Source organism: Phaenicophaeus curvirostris, chromosome 4 (assembly GCF_032191515.1).
Source record: "Phaenicophaeus curvirostris isolate KB17595 chromosome 4, BPBGC_Pcur_1.0, whole genome shotgun sequence".
NCBI lineage: Eukaryota > Metazoa > Chordata > Aves > Cuculiformes > Cuculidae > Phaenicophaeus > Phaenicophaeus curvirostris.
In genome coordinates, this window is record NC_091395.1 from 23,672,584 (window position 1) to 23,689,124 (window position 16,541).

Consider the following 16,541-nt stretch of genomic DNA (forward strand, 5'->3'; position numbering starts at 1 on the left):
GGACGGACGGACGGACGGACACACAGACGCACAAAGTGCTCGGCGCAGCCCAAGCAAAGTTTGCCGAGGGGCAGCCCCGCTCCCCTCCGAGCCCCGGGCGCGGTGTCAGTCACGGCGGCGGCTCCTTTCATCTCCACCGCCCCCGCCCCGCCCCGCCGGCGGAGGGAAAGAGGGAGGGAAGGAGGGAAGGAAGGAGGGAAGGACGCGCGGCCGCGATGCTGAAGTTGCGCCGCCGCCCCCCGTGCGGCGAGCGGCCCCGCGCGGGGCGCTGAGCGCGGAGGCGGCGCGGGGCGCGACGGCAACTTTGTGCCCGCGGGAGGTGCGGGAGGGGGGCGCCGCCTGCTCGCTCCCTCCCTGCCGGCTCCATCCTCCTCCCTCCCTCTTTCCCGGGGCTGTTTTTTGCCCAGCCGTGCCCGGAGTCGCGGCGGACAAAGACCCGGTGGGTGCGCGGCGCGGGCGGCACCGACCCCGCTCCCCGGGGCGCCCGCGGTCCCCGCCCGGCCCGGCCCGGCCCCAGCGCCGGCGTGACTCGCGCCCGACCGGGCGGCGGCAACTTCAGTCGGAGGCGAAACTTGGGCGGGCGCCGCTCCCCTCCGCGTCCCCTCGGCCCCAGGGTGAGCCCGGGCGCGGGGCGGGGGGTGGGATGCGGGGGACGGGGCTCCTGGGGGATGGGATGCGGGGATGGGATGTGGGGGACTGGGCTCCTGGGAGCTGGGTTGTGGGGATGGGACTCCTGGGGGATGGGATGCGGGGGACTGGGCTCCTGGGGGATGGGATGCGGGGGATTGGGCTCCTGGGAGCTGGGTTGCGGGGATGGGACTCCTGGGGGATGGGACTCCTGGGGGATGGGATGCGGGGGACTGGGCTCCTGGGAGCTGGGATGCGGGTGGACAGGGCTCCTGGGAGCTGGGATGCGGGGAACCGGGTTCCTGGGGATGAGATGCGGCGAGACAGGGCTCGTGGGGCTGGGGTGCGGGAGGACGGGACTCCTGGGAGCTGGGATGCGGGGGACGGGGCTCCTGGCTCCTCCCCAGCTCGGTCCCCACGGGAGGGCGGGACACAGGCGGGTGCATTTGGACTTTCTCGCAGCCGTTCGCTGCGGAGAGGGGCGCGGGTCCCCGCGGGACCGGGTCCGTGCGGGAGCGGGGGTTCCGCATCCCCGAGGGGGCGGGCGGGGGTTTGTCCGGCTGCCGACAGCAGCCCCGAGGACTTCACGGGGATTTTTTTTTTTTTTTCCCTCCTTCTTCTTCTTCTTCTCTCCTCCTCCTCTCCCCTACTCCCTCCTCCTCCTCCTCCCCCCGCTGCTCCTCCCGCTCCCCTTCCCGCGGCGGGACGGCGGCCGCCGCAGACGCCGCGCTGCCGGGACGATGCCGCAGCTGCCGGGGGCCGGGGGCGGCGGGGGGGACCCGGAGCTCTGCGCCACCGACGAGATGATCCCCTTCAAGGACGAGGGGGACCCCCAGAAGGAGAAGATCTTCGCCGAGATCAGCCACCCGGAGGAGGAGGGCGACCTGGCCGACATCAAATCCTCGCTCGTCAACGAGTCCGAGATCGCCCCCGGCGCCAACGGGCACGAGGTGCGCGGGGTGCGGGAGGGATGCGGGAGGGATGCGGGGGGGCAGCTCCGGCGGGGCAGCCCCTGTTTTACGAATTCGCCCTCGCTTAAAAAAGAAATCGTCGCATCCCCGAGTCCCGCTGCTGGAGGGGGCGGCGGGCAGAGCCCCCGCCGGTGGGTGCGGGGGGAGGAGAAAGTTCCCGCGGGTTCCCCGACGGCGCGGGTGGCGTCCGACCTCCAGCAGCCCTGCGATTCCCTCGGAAAAACCACCGGGGTCGGAGCATGAGCTGTAAACTCTTAAAGGGATTTGCGCTAAACTCTTTGGGAAGAAATTCCCGACGCTAAAACAACTTAAGGGCCAGCGGGGAAGCTCCTTTCCCCCCGCTCCTTTTTTTCCCCCCTCCTTTTTCCTCCCTCTCCTTCCCCCCCATCCCCCTGTTTTTCCCCTCTCCTATTTTCCCTTCTCCTATTTCCCTCCTCCTAGTCCCCCTCCTCCTATTCCCCCCCCTCGTATTCCCCCCTCCTATTTCCCCCCTCCGATTTTCCCCCCTCCTTTCCACACCCCCCCCCTTTTTATTTTCTTTCGTTTTTCTCGGTTTATTTTTTTCTTTCTTTTTTCCTAAAGGTCTGGGAAGGAGGGCATACTGGTTTTCATGATTATTTTTGGTATCTTTTTTTACCAAGACCGCCAAAGCGCCAAACATTTTCCATAAATTAGCCCATTTTGTTAAATGTAAGACTCTTCCGCCAGAAATGCTTAGCACAGCCCCATAGTTATTAACGTTGTCATAAAACAACCGTTTACACAAACGTTTCTGGTACAGTTGCCTTGCAAGCAACTTAAGAGGGAAAAGAAAGATGCTTATCTCTTGCTCTGTTTTCTTTCTGCCGTGGTTGGACTTGATGATCCTGTGGGTCTTTTCCAGCCTGGTGATTCTGTGAAACTGTAGCACTGTGATCGATAAAGGAGCGCCCATACAATGACTTTCCCTCTTTTTCTTTGCTGACGGTCCATTCTCTGTGTTCAGGTTTCCAGGCAGACTCAAGCGCAGGATTCCTACCATGATAAAGGCAGAGAGCACCCCGAGGAAGGTGAGAAGCCTCCGGTCCTGTGTTGCAGTGTAGTCTGTCTTAGTCTCCCTGTGAGCCTCTGCGTGGTTCTCAACTTGGAGCTTGGTTTCTTTTGGCAAACATAGATCTAGTACTTCTTGGCAGAGGGGAATGCCAGGTTACTTTCAAAGATCAATGTGCAGCATGTTTATCTTGAGTAACCAAATGGTATTTCAGTTGTTTAGAAACTGATAAGTAGGCCAAATGAATCTTCGCTGAAGAAATAACTATTTTTAGGATATCAGCTTAAACAGATCTATCTCTTCACTCATACAGTGCAGCCGAGTTGTGCGTGTTCAGAAACACTGTGCTTTTTTTCCCATTGCCAGAGTTGGTTGCTTGAATCTCTTCTTCCAAATCTAAGCATGAACAGACCTCTTGCTTTTTCAATGTACCGGCTGGTTAATTTTGATTGAAGAGGACAGAGGAAATAACAGAGTTTGTTCAGTATCACTTAGGAGGCTGGACACACGTACAAAGAATGCCTGCGGTGAAGGGTGGGAGTTTGTGTTTAAAATGAAATCCTTATCATCACAAACTACACCAGGTCGTAAATTCCGTATAAAGACAGACACAGTTCAGTCCCACTGCTTTCTGGGACTCTGTGGTGATCTTCCTCCAAATTGGTCATAAAACTACCTAAAAGCAGTAATATCCATGCTCATAGCATTATGGTGGTGACAGGGAGGAGGTCAGCTGTGTATAGTTTTTCTTTTTAGCCTTGTATCCTCTTAAAACCTCACCTCTGAGTAGTATCCCTGTCAACTGTCATATAGGTGGGAGAACTATTCAACCCTCCTTTGCAGGACCTGGTCCCAAATTCTTGATTTTCTTACAAAATAGCCTCCCTCACTTGGCTTCCCTCTTGACCATTGTGCCATGTGGGTTCAGCAGCCCCCTGCCCCAAAACATTAGGGTGTCCTTCTAAGCCAGCCTCTGCCCTCTAATTGTTCCCGTTGAGGATGGCCAGAATGAATTGTTCGCTGCACACAGTGGCTGTGTGAGAGAAGGAAATTACTATATCTAGCTATCACTGCTCTGTTTCTCCCTTTCCTAATGGTGATGTTGGAAACTCATACTGGTAATACTTCTGAATCCACAAATCCTAAAGGAGTGTATAAAATGGGGGAAAACTGCTACTTGAGAAATGTGATGTCATTGCTGATATTTCTGCCTTGTTTTGAACAGGGACTAGCAAAATAAATTGGTTACTCTGAGCCTATTCCATATTTTAAGCGTAAAATCCTTGCTTAGAGTACTTGCTCCTTTAAGAATTAACTCTTCTTAAAAAAAACCTCAAAAACATTATTACACATTGCTGCAGATCACTTTCTGTCAGAGGTAATTTCTGTGAGTAAGGAAATGTTTGCATGCAGAACGTTTTTATGAATACACAGTACCTGTTTAAGTGCTCTGAATTACAAGAAATGCATATGAGGAATAATGTAATCATTGTTTCTTCTTCCATAGGAAAGCATCCAGACAGTGGCTTATACAGCAAGGGACCATCATACTCTGGTTATTCTGGGTATATCATGATGCCAAATATGAATAACGACCCGTACATGCCTAATGGATCTCTGTCGCCACCCATCCCCAGAACAGTGAGTTATCTCTTCCAAAGACCCGTTTTGGCAAGCTGGTTTTCCTCCTGTTCGGTCTGCCGTGTGTGTTCAGACTGGGTTTTTTTTTTTGTAGCCTCAGTTACAGTGAAGGTTCCACTTCTGCTGTTCGGAGCCTTCGTCAGTGGAGTTTGAGATCTCTTAGAGGTGTTGGTCACAATCACAGTGGAAAAGCTGAGATTAACGTCTGCGATGTCTGACGTCCTTTGAACAGGGCTGGGGGCTTTGCAGGGGGGAGCCCTGGTTTATGACTGTAGGATAATGTATGGTGGAATGATGTAAATGCTGTCTTTGTAGTGACTGGGACAGATGTGAATTTTCTGGCTTTAACTCATCGTTTGTGGAGGAAAATCAAGGGCTGGAAGCGAAACTGCTAAAGTTGCTTGTCAGTAAGATGAAAGGATTGGATTCTTTCTTTTTTTACCTTCAGATATGGTATTGCTCTTTGGTGATTGATATTTATTTCTGTCATCAGCTGCTCTGCGTGAAGGCTTTATGTATCTGGCAGTATTGCTTTGAAGCGTACTCTGTAGCTTCAGCCACAAATTGTGAAATGGTCATTTAAGAATTAATATCAAATGTGACACAGCAGTTAACGACTTTCCTTTACATTGTGGTGAGCACCGATTCTTCCAGGTTTCCTCTGTTTCCATTGGTGTAGATGCACATTTGATGGACTATAATATACTTCTAATTTGGCATAGTAAATGCTCATTTATTTTTGTAAACCTTTTGGTATATGGATGGAATGATGGGAAGGCAGTGTTAAAATGAGCTGTGGAAATTGTATTAGTAGAACCAGAGTGGAGCGGGAAACAAATTCGCTTGTAGGCATTGTGCTGAAAAAATGCTGCTGCAGTTGTGTGCTGTGATATAAGAAGCTGGATACTGTTAGTTCCCTCTGATAAAGCAGATTTCCATCTTCTTGCCTCTTGGATTTTTCCTTGGCAGTCTCTGTCAAACAACCGGCATTATTTTGCGCTTTGACACTGTTCGTTTTTCTTCAGGGTTGCGACTTTTGTCTTCAAAACCAAAAAAAAGAGGGAATCTAAGCGGTACTGGTAATTTGACAGTAGCAAAGCATGTTAAATTAGTGGATGTTTGGATTTGGAATGACAGGGCAGTTTGGCGCTGGGAAATGGGAGATCTGCCCTTCTTATATGTCACCCTTTGTGTTTGAAAAATACAAAAATTTGTGCAATATATTGCTTTCTATAGCTCTGTTTTTAAGTTGGACCTTGTTTGTGTATAAATTACAATTCAGAAGCATATAAGCAGTTTAGGGTGAAGCATGCTGACCACCGTCTGTTGATATTTGTTGTAAATGCTGCTCTAAAGAAAACTTCAGTTCACATGTATCATCGGGAAGAGGATGCAGCTTCTCGAAAGGGCGCTGAGACTCAGAGCTGCCCCTCTGAGGACCAGGAAACTTCAGACGTTTTTCCCACTCTTTCCCATGTTACCTTCCTGAGAAAGTCCCCAGTGCTGGCACAAGGCTTTGAACAACGAAATCCATTTTAATTATTCACTGAGGATTTTCTCCGCGTATGTGTGCTGTGGGGCTGCTGCGCTTTACTTATCTGGCATTGGTGCCCCTAGAATATTGGCTTCTTGTGGAGGTTGTGTACTCGAGGAACCACCCTACCTGGGTGCGTTGGAGGGAAGGTGAGGAGGAAATGCATCTACTTTCTAATTGTAAAACTGTCTGTCGAACATCTGAGGGGCTAATTTAGTTCAGTGCTGTTCTTGCACATTATAGCAGCAGCTCTATTTTGGTAAAATAGTGCTGTTGCAGGGCTGCAATGTTGTCTTAAGCCCGGAGTTCTTTCAGTTTAACCAGAAGGCTACACGCTTGAGTTATTAATTCATTTTTTTGTTTAATTGAACTATAATCTTTGTTAGTCTCCTAGCTGACAGCTGGGTTTTAATGCACGTGAGATCAAAACGCCACATCCAGGAGATGACACGCTCGCTTGCTTCATGGCTAACCAAAGCTCCAGCACCGCGCGCTGCTGCCTGTTCACCTTTGCGGGGTCCCAACCGGCACCCTGCGGGTTTGCTCTTGCTCCCCTTTTTGGGGGACATGCTGGGGCTGGGGAGCAAGGAGCAGCCGAGATGAGCAAGCTCTGGAGGTGGAGGTCTCCCCTGGGGTGTTAGACCCTGGCCATTTGTGTGTGGAGCAGCTTTGCGGTGTGTACCTGCGCCCTGACATTTGCATGACAAAGCCACTTCTTGTTGATGCATCTGTTGCCTGGAGGTGTTAGGCGGGATTAAAAAGCCACCCTGGGGCGCTGAATCCTTTTTTCTGCCCAGAACAAACCCTTGGAAGGACCCGTTTGCCTGCAAACCACCCAGAGGATGCACCCCCAGGGAAAGGCAGCCAGACCCAGGACAGGGATCATCTCTGATAGAGGGGGTCTCGGCTCCCTACGCCAGCACAGAGAGACCGAAGCTTTCTTGAAATGGAAAAAAAGTTACTTTCACCAAGAGATGCAGGGGGGAAAAAGAAGCCTTTTTAAAAAAAAGGGAAATGCTTTTCATTGTTGCTCTGTAAAATCAAGAATACAAATATATAGTCAGACACAATGTGTCTAATAGGCCTTAAAAGAAGAAAAATGTAGTGTAGGGCAGCTTTTGGAAGGTAGAGAGTATATGAGGAGGATTTAAAAATTTCCTGAATCTGCTATTGTTAGAGCATTCTCATCTTCTCCTTTTTTTCCTATTTCTTTCTATTTTTTTTTTTAATTTTACTGGCAACTGGTCTGCCTTTTCCTAGTTGGGTTTGTAGGAGGAGGGGAGTGTTAATTACAAGTTCAGATACAAACTTCGCACCACAGTACGTATTCTTATCAGATAGCTGGGTAAATGAAAAAAAAAACAAGCAGTTAGTTTGGGTGGCTGCAGGAGAAGTGGTATGTGATGGTACACGTGATGGTACTAAAACCACAGTAACACCTGGTGAATATGCATCCTGTATACTTGAGATATCTTTTGGTGGTTTCTCAGCATAGTGGGGGTACTGAAGATGGGAGATGGAGGCAGCTGTTTGTTTTCTAACATCTGTGGGGTTTTTTTCTTACTTTTTTGTTAAGACTAACTTTGGGGTAGCAAACCTTTCTCCTCTGCGTCGTGGGAACATGGGGACAAAGAAACTGACTGAAGGAGAATCAGTACTCTGTGTCTTAAATTCATCCACAAAATCGTTTTGTCTTTGTTCCTCCTTCTTTCCCAATGAATTAAACTTTCTGTGGGAAGATAGAGGATTTCTGCAACCTCCCTTTTGTCTGTTCTTATCTGTTCTTGGGGTCTGGGTTTTGGTTTTTTTTGTGGCTAAACTGTCTCTTTGTTGCAGCTGGAGGTGTTAAAGAGGTTGGAGGATATAATCTATAAACACCTTAGGGCTACTTGCAAAACAGCATATCCATTTGCAAACGATGGGGGTTTGTATGTAGGACCTCTCTACCCTGCCCAAGTTTTGGATATTCCTTGTGTGCTCCTGTATGGCAAGGGGCATGGAAATAGCTCCTGTCCTGAAGAGCTAACATCCCAGGAATAATTGTGCTGATTAATATGGACAGGAAGAAGGATGAGGGTAGAAGTACCAAGAATGAGTGGCTGCAAAGCTTCCATAAGAGGAGTTATTTCTTCTTGCTGTCTCTGTGAAAGCCGGCCCTGTGAAAGCTGTTCTCTTGCTTATGGGGAATTTTGGGGATCTCAAGGTGTACCGGAGTGTTCGAGCTAGCACATCCAGCTGAAGAAGGACACAAATCTGGTTTTCTTTGTAATACTGTCTTTTTCTGAGAGTCAGCTTCTGCTGGATGTGCAATTGTAGGCACTTGATGGGAGCTGTGGTCAGTGAAAGCTGCCCATATTTGTAGCAGATGTTGGGGCTCAGCTCCTGCTCCTGTACCAGCCATCAGAAAGTTTTGCACTGATTTCACTGTTGACGTCAGCACAGGACACTCCGAGGACCATAGGCAGCTGTGGTCCTATTGCATGTCTCTTTCTTCCTTCTGCAACCCCAGACCCGTTGTCCGAGGAAACGCGTTACAGGGGCAGCCAAAGGCTCAATAAGCTGGAGCTGCTCACCTAGCACTGAGGCTCTGCTGATTCACCCTGTGTGGTGCATGGCTTCTCAATGAAGTCGATGGATGACGATTAGCTCCTTAAAAAAACTTCGATATCGGGTGCAGAGGAGCGCAAAGCTTCCTGACTCTGTGGAAACTAAACTTGCTGGCGTTTATTCGGGTTTGTGCACTGTTTGCTGAGGGACTCAGTGAGTCGAGCCAAATGCCAACACCAGGGGAGAAGTAGAATCTGCTCAATGCTAATAGAGAGACCTCACTGCTGCAGGTGTCATAGCCGATTACCCCAAGATTCAAGCTAGGTTTCTTTTGAAACACAAATCCAAGCCGTGAATGACCAGGGGCTGAGTTTGGGTGGTGCTTTCTTTCTCCTCCTTAGTGAAATGAATTCTCTGTTTGGAAGAACATGCAGAAGAAGTTACTGTCGTTCTTCTGAGCTGTCTCCTGTCCAATGCTTGATCTGGTTGCTTGTATGTATGCCCATCATGAGTGTGGTCTTTGGCCACATACTAGTGAAGAAAACAGCCTTTTGCTGGTTTTTTGCTGCTTTGCTGCCTTCTTGTCAGTGTGATAAAGTTAGCAAATCTGTCTAGTTGTGCATGGGCAAGGGGGAAAGAAAATGTTCTCCTGACGTCTCAGTCCGAAGGCAGCATTTGTGTGTGTTGCTTCCACGGAGGCATAATCAGAAACCCCACCCCTTAGAAATCATCAAAGTTTGAGCTTTTGTGTATCAAGATGTGCATATGCTTATGTTCTAAATATCCTTTTTCATTTATATCGGGGAGGTAATTCAATATAAGCTGTAAGAGGTGGAGCTGCTGCTTCATTTTAAGGTGGTTTAAAAGCAAAACATCCTTCTGGTGTGTATCATTTTGGTGTTGTGCCACCTCTTCTCTAACTTAATCTCAGTCTAGAAAATATGTTAATAAGAATAGCTTGTTACGGGCTGCAAGTGCTGGGGAAGACGTGGCTCAAGAAGAAAGCCTGAAGCTCCACAGGTTCAGGCATCAAGAGAGGAAAAGACTTTTTCCAGATACTTGCAGTGCTGCATGGCTGGAGGCATTGAAAAGACTGGGTACTGCAGGCCTGCCTCCTCCCGAGTACTTAACTTCTGTTTGTAGTTAGGGAAAACTACTCCTGAAATGGGAAGGAAATAACCCACACAAAAACATTTTGCTGCTGCTGTAATATTTCTCAAGTCCCATTAGAGGCATGTGATTTTTTTGTTAGTAGTAATGTTTGTGTCTCTCAAAAGAAGGGTCTGCTTTGATACGGACACTGAGCATTTTGCAGCCCGAGGTCTGTGTGTTGTGTGATCTGCTGTGATCTCGCACGCACAGACACTGATCCAGCGTGTGGCTGGTCCGAGGGAAATGCTGCTGTGAGCCGGACAGTCTGCAGATCCTTGACCTGGTGGAGGCAGATTGTCCTTGGCATGTGTCCTCCCTGCTGCTGCAGGGGAGCCATGTGCCATGATGATCCGGGTGTGTGTAAATGACTTCTCTTTACCCTGAACTGCCACTGTCCTGGCTAGCAGGCAGTTGTCACTAAGCTACCTGTGGACTTAAGGCATGTTTGGTGTGAAGACTGCTGTTGGATTTGGTCCCTTCTTGCAGGATGCTGGGGAAAAGCTGGCACAGCTGATCGGCACGTTGCTCCTGCCTGGGCAGTTGGGAATTAATGTCTCTGTCACTCTGGCCCTTGCATTCAGAAAAAGTTAATCTAGCAACCCATTGGCTTCTATTTTGAGACTTGGATCTTGTGGATATGTTTATTTAGTTTGGGTTTCCTACTTCAAAGAAATCTGTCCTCTCAGCAAGAAAGTGATTGAGCACTTAAATAAAAACATACTCATTGAATCTTTGGGATTGAGCTAAAAGTGCAGTAGGGAGTTAACGTGTGTGCCAACTGTGCTCATCAGCCAGGGATTGCCTGTTCTTCTAAAGAGGAAGAAAAGAGGTGTGACCTGAGAAGTGGCATGCCTTCCCTGGCTCCTAGAAGCAATGTTGCCTGATGATGCTTCAGATTGAGATGAAGGACCTAGAATATCTTCACCTTTGATCTTTGAAGGTACCAAATCCCTCGTGTAGAATAGCATTTTTCATGAAGCTGAAAAGTTGACCCCATGTTGGTTGAGTCTTCCTTTAAGTATCTGTGGGTATAGGTGAAGTCGAGGCATAAAATCAATAGGGTGAGCTTAGTCAGCACAAATTACAAGTGTAAAATCAGGAGGCTTTGATTAAATATTTATAAAATGGGCAGTTTAACTTAAAAAGTAAGAGTACTGTTGTCACCAGCTGCAGCACATAAACCAGAGAATCGCTTTGGTTAGGAGTTATTAGGCAAGCCAGAGAGCAGTTAATTCCCGAAGGCATCTGTCTATCCAGGCACTTTAGTACTCTAACCCTGTACTTCCAACAGTGCTGCATAAGTCAGTGAGCAGGTCTGCTTCACCCAAGCCAGCACATGGGGGAGAAGTCCCTTGGGAGGAACAAGTGATTTCATGTATGTATTTGGCATGAAGTACCTTCTGAAAATGCCAGTGCTTTGAATGAAACTGATGGCAGCTTAAGTTCCCTGTTGGCTGGCTTGAATGGAGCTCTGGATGAAGATGCAGGGGTTATTCAAGAAGACCAGTCTGGAAATGGTCTAATTTATCATGTTCATCCAGAAAAACAGGGGAAGCGAACACAGGGGAGTTTTTTTGGGCACTTTTGTTGGCTCAGAGGTGGAGAGTGGCAGGCTCTAAAAAGCTATCCCTTTAAGCTCTGTATTTCTGCGTTGGGGTCCTAGTGACACTGCTCAGAGCCACAATACTCTCTTTCAGTAACTGGTCACTTAGCTATACTGCAGGGCTCTGTTTCCTCAGTTTTCTGCCTCTTCCTGTATTTTAAAACTGCTTCAGAAATTTATACTTGTGAATGTCTCTCCACTGTTTTGGCCTAACTTCTCGCCTTGTTCTTTCTTCATACCCCTCAAATCTTGCATTGGCAAGCTTTGTATAGCATAAAAGAAGTACAATACGGAGGTGATGATTAAAGGTGTCAACGCTTGTCAAATGCAAACCCTGCTTGGGAGGAAGGCCTTTTCCCTGGTGATGTGCTAAAATGGAGATAAGCTATGTCCAGCGGTGCAAATATGTTTACTTTGTTAAAACGCAACAATCTGATGATTTGTTTTGGGTCTCTGGTTTCTGAGGTTTGACTGATGCTGCGTGGGGTTTAGGAAGCTGCAGTTACAACTGGTGATAGTGTTACTGGTTGTGCTCTACACCCACCCCACACTCCCCCAGTCCTGTACTGCCTTCATTGCAGTTTCATGTAACTCCCGTTGTACCCCGACAATGAGCAAGGATCCTGCCGCCACCCCGTGCAACATCCCACACAGCCATTCCACAAAAAGGTTCTGCAGCATGGCTTTCTGAATTAATTTTTATGAAGTGGCTTCCTTCTCACATCCATGCCCTGTCCTCAGTTTTGTAGCAGCTTGTTTCATCGTGTGGCACTGCTTGCAGCCTGGTTGACGATGTTTCTGTTCCTTAAACCAAAGAAACACGTATTACAGAAAAGTTGAGGTGAAGCAGGAGAATAGCTGGACTTGACACAGTGCAGGGACAGCTGCAAACTGAGGGAGACTCCGATTTCTCCCCTCAGTGTCTGCGCATGAATTAGCTCCTGCAAAGAGTAAAGATGATTCTTGTACAGGTCCTCCTCTTAAATATAAGTGCCCGCACAGGTTCAGCCTCTTGAGGAGTTTCTGGGAGCAGGGCAGGAGTGAGCAGGTGGGTGATGGTCAGGTGCAGGAGCCTGGGGCTGTGGGGCAGGCTGCGTCATGCCCGGGTCCCCTGCAGACTGCTGGGGATCAGCACGGGGAGGAAAAGTGAGCTCACTGAGCTGGCACTGAGCTGGCAGCCTTTGAGGACATTGAGGGAAGAAGCCATATATTGAGCATACTAAAATACATTTTGAAAAAAAGAAGTAATTAAAATAATTCACCCTGCTAAAGCTTCTTTTTTCACTGACCTCCAACACCAGCATGCTGGGTCGTCATTTTGTCTGTTCTCTACTGCCCCGTTTCCCTGTTGTGTCTTTTCTTTACTGCCCAGTTTCCTCCTGCATATAACTGAGATTTAGCTTAAAAAATAAGTTAGAACAGAGCATGTTGGATTTGAAAAATCTGTCAGTCAAAAATCCTCTATCTCACACATTATTTCACGTCTTAAATACCCCTGGTATAGGGAGAAAGGGAATAATTTTTTTAAATCTTGGCTCATAAGCATGTGATTTTTTATCATTTTGTTGTGACTTCTTCCCTCCCCCCCTGCCCTGGTATTTTGAGGATATTTCTAAGGCAATAGTGCAGAGGTTCTGTTTTAGATGTAAATCTTCAGGAGAACTCGAAAAAAGAGCACCACAAAAAAATGCGAATTTGTTAGGCAACTCCCCAAAACAGTTTGACAGCACTATTGCAAACGCCTTTTTGTTAAAACGGGCAACTACTAAGCTTCGTATCAGAATGCCCTGTAAAGGATGACTTCATACTTTGTAATAGGGAAATATTAAGAGAGAGTAGAAGAGCTGGTCAAACTGCTGTTTTGCTCAAAAGTTTTTTAATTCAAAGGCCTTCTCAAAACAACTTGTACAGAAAGATTTTCCTCTTTCTGTGAAACTTTAAATTCTTCTCTTTTTTATTTTTTTTCAGAGATGTGTGTGTGTAGATGAGAATATTACAGACTAATGGGTTAGAACAACAAATATTAAATCGGCAAATGCAGTTTTATCAAAGGTGGTTCAGAAATGTTCCTAAAAAGGCAGACATTTTAGGAAAAGGAGATTTCAGGGGGTGTTTTGTGAACTTGTCTTCTAGGTCTGGCTCCAGGACTGCAAATAAATGCATTCAGTTCATTGAACAATTGTGCTAACTACACAAAAATGCTCTCCTTCACTAAATGAATCTTTCTGGCCAGCATCTACTGAACAAAGCATTTTTTCAGGTTCAGAGCCTGCGGGTGGGTCTTGCATTTCTCTTCTGGAGGTAGCTCAGCCCAGGAACCAGTGGGCTGATGTTGGCTCTTGGTGAATTACCTGCATCTCCTCTCCTCTGCTGGGCTCAATGGTTTCTCCCAGGAGGGGGTATCTGGTTAAGACAGTGGCTGAGATTTGAGCCTAGGGGGTTAAGCCAGGGCTGGGAGAGCTGCCTGTAATAACACAAGTGCTGCTGGTAGGTTATAACTGTTTGGAGGGGTGGAGCAAAAGTTTGTGCCTGTGCAATTAAGCATGAAATAGGTAAATTCTGTGTATAATTACCCGATGTAGAGTCTAGCATGAGGACGTGACCCGTGGAAATCGTAGTGCGTCGGTGGCTGCTGGCAAATTCCTGGGAGGTACCCCTGGCGCCCATGCCAGCACAGGGAGGAAGGGTCATGTCCTCTGCCTCCCCCCATCCTGCTCCCAAAAGCAGAGCCACAGTCTAGGGGGGGATGGTTTCTGCAAACAGGGAACTGAAAAAGCAAAATTCGTTCAGACTTAGAGAAAGGTGGCAGGTATAGGAGCAAAATCCAGATTTCCTGATTTTGCTTCAGGAACCCACCTGAAAGACAGCTTGCTTATATAGGTAAATTTCGGAGGTTGCTTTGGTCTTTTTCATTAAAACAAACCAGAAATCTAAGAGAGTAAAAACTGGGATGTACATGGAGGGGGGAGTAAGAGGATTAAAACTGATGCAGATAAAGTTGGTGGCAACACTGGCTGTGACTGTATTTTATACCCAGCCTTTCAGTGAAGGACCAAGCAATCCTACTGAAGTTTCTAAGTAAAAGCAAGGAAGGGTTTAAGAAAATTAGCTTAAAAATGAATTCTCAAAAAGCAGGCTTTGTTTTTTTCTCATCTTCCCTCCCTGACATCGTAGCAGCACTTGTATCTTCCCACTCCTTTTCCTGTTGGTTGTCCTTGGGGAGTGTAGGTGGCTTGCTCTCAGCATCATTATTTGCACCCCTCACTTTTGTCTCTGTCTCTCTCTCAGAAATTCAGCCCAAATGCAGATAACCAGTATAGTGTGCTCCTTCTCCCAGGAAGCTGCCATTGCTTTGTGGTTCTTGCACCATGATGGGCTGGGGGACAGCTGATCAGGGTTTCTCAGCTGAAGATCAGGGTTTCTCCAGTGGGAAAAGTGGTTTGCAAAAGAAGTGCTGGCTGGTTCAAAGCTAGAGCCTTTAAACTTCTTCCTGGGCATCCTGCAATGCCTGCTACTTTAATGTGTGCCTAGGTTGTGCTTGCTGGAGCACAGCTCTCTCAGCTTCCTATCTGTGTTTCTTGAGTGGGTGTCCCGGTGGCTTCATCTCTCTGAGGTTACTCAGGTCATTGGTGTTGTTTTCTTTTCCCTTCACAGCTCTGTAGCTGAAGTTTATACACTGTGGTCACAGCTGACGGCTGCACATCCCCCAGCACCACAGCCAAGCCTAAAACTCAGTTTAGTGCTGTCTCATGCAGGTCATCACTTCACAGGGATCGGGGTTTAAGGCACTGGTGAGGTTTGTTGTCAGGTCGCTCTGCCCTCCCTGATGTGGTCAGTGAAAAAGCCTGCATGAGAAGAAGCTCATGTGCCTCTAGCTTGAGCAGGGAGAGCTGCCTGTGTGGCTTATGCCTGTGCGGGCTGTGCAGGATGAAAACTGGCCAACAGGCTTCAGGTGCCTTTTTTGGGCTAAATGGTGTCTCTTAAATTTTGGTGAATACCTCAAAAACGTACCAAGGTTTCAAGCACAAGTAGCAAGTGAATCCTCTGCAATGAAAAAAAGAAGTCCCTGGAAGGGAAAATAAGCAGTAATTATGGTAAAACATACTTTTTCATCACCGTAATGGTTTGATGCTGAAAGGCAGGGTTGTAGCTTTTTATAAAAGTTACTTCTCTGCTACTGTTTCTTCATAGCAATGACTGTTTTGAAGACATTTGCAGTGCTATGCGTTGCTTGCTTGGTTTCTGGAGGCTGGTGTTCACTACCAGATACTTGGAACCCCTTATAGGATAGGCAGAAGATGAATTGACTGCCCTGCCAACATATGGCAGTAGATACCAGTGTTTATGGTGACTGCTCCAGTTCTCTGCATCTTTCTGACCTTTCTTCAGTGTTGCTTTATGAAAATCCCTCTGGTTTTCAGAGCCACAAAGAATTAGTCCAGATTTAAGAATGCAGGCTATGCAAAGGAAGCAGTAAAAGTTGCTGGGGATGGCAGGAGAAAGCTGGGGGTGGGGGGGAGCCCAAAACCTTGGATTAATGCAGAAAAGACTTCTGTCTTAATGCTACTAAAAAATATAAGCTTTTATGTCTTGGTAAAGAGCTTGCTATGTTTGGCTGTAGTTTCAGCCTCAGTATGGTTAGTGTGTGCTGAGAAACCATCAAGAGTAAAAACTAGACAGTTTCCCAGCCTTGAAATGACAGGGACATAAGCTCTGTGTCCATAGGGAGGGAGGGCATATCCCTTTGCTGTAGTCTTTGAGTCAGGATTTTAATGACTACAGGGGAAAAAAGGAGTGTTAGAACAGCAGAAGAAAAACGATACAGCTAAGAGGAAATTATTGTTATTGCTAATACAAGGGTGCTCGTAATGTTTAATTCTTTACAGCTCATGCTTTATTTGCACGTTCTTCCTTCCTCACCATTCTGCACTGTGTAGTGGCAGCTATCGTATTTTGAAATTACTGCTCTTAAAAGCTCCTATTCAGTGGTTTTCGAGTGAATAAAAATATTTGTTGAAGTAGCAGTGGTGCTCAGGCTGTTCAGCATATGGATACAGAGTGGTTCAGCTGCTGCACCCGCTTGGACTCTTGCCGTTTACATCCTCCTTATGCCCCCTCCTTTCTATTGAAGAGTTTTAAAAGTCCCATGGAAATATTTTTATTTTTCAGGACACTGCAGATGTATGTTTAATCAAAGTTCAGGACAGTCCTTTCTGATAGAGATTTACTGTTGTTTTCACCAGTGAAGACAGATCAGGAGAGAGGAGGGGAGGTGTGGGAGTATTTGATGCCCCTGCAAACAATTTTGTGGCAAGAGCAGTTTTAAGGCAGCCTGAGAGTTGTCTGTATGACTGGAGAAGAGGGAATCTTAGAGGAAGCTTTGCGGTATTTTATATTTTTAGGTCATTTTTTTATCTTTTAAGATAACTAATGGGG

At 47.4% G+C, this 16,541-nt stretch overlaps 2 protein-coding genes across 8 annotated transcripts in view; one reads left to right on the top strand and one right to left on the bottom strand.

The window, feature by feature from the left end:
- Positions 1–16,541, bottom strand: part of RPL34 (ribosomal protein L34) — a 353,120-nt gene that overhangs the window by 183,858 nt on the left and 152,721 nt on the right. Inside the window, exon 1 of one of the 3 annotated variants that reach the window (XM_069855547.1) lies at positions 332–341. The exons of the other annotated variants lie outside the window; for them this stretch is intronic. The gene's annotated coding sequence lies outside the window, so the exon portion shown is untranslated. Of the gene's footprint in view, positions 1–331; positions 342–16,541 lie in introns of those variants that run through there. 3 annotated transcript variants of the gene reach the window in all.
- Positions 534–16,541, top strand: part of LEF1 (lymphoid enhancer binding factor 1) — a 71,150-nt gene continuing 55,142 nt past the window's right edge. For 4 of the 5 annotated variants that reach the window (XM_069855536.1, XM_069855534.1, XM_069855538.1 and 1 more), the window contains exons 1-4: positions 534–614; positions 1,349–1,577; positions 2,584–2,647; positions 4,136–4,269. In XM_069855536.1, the coding sequence (XP_069711637.1) occupies positions 1,368–1,577; positions 2,584–2,647; positions 4,136–4,269 (408 nt within the window). In that variant the 5' untranslated portion in view covers positions 534–614; positions 1,349–1,367. Of the gene's footprint in view, positions 615–1,319; positions 1,578–2,583; positions 2,648–4,135; positions 4,270–16,541 lie in introns of those variants that run through there. The other variant, XM_069855535.1, reaches the window with a different exon arrangement.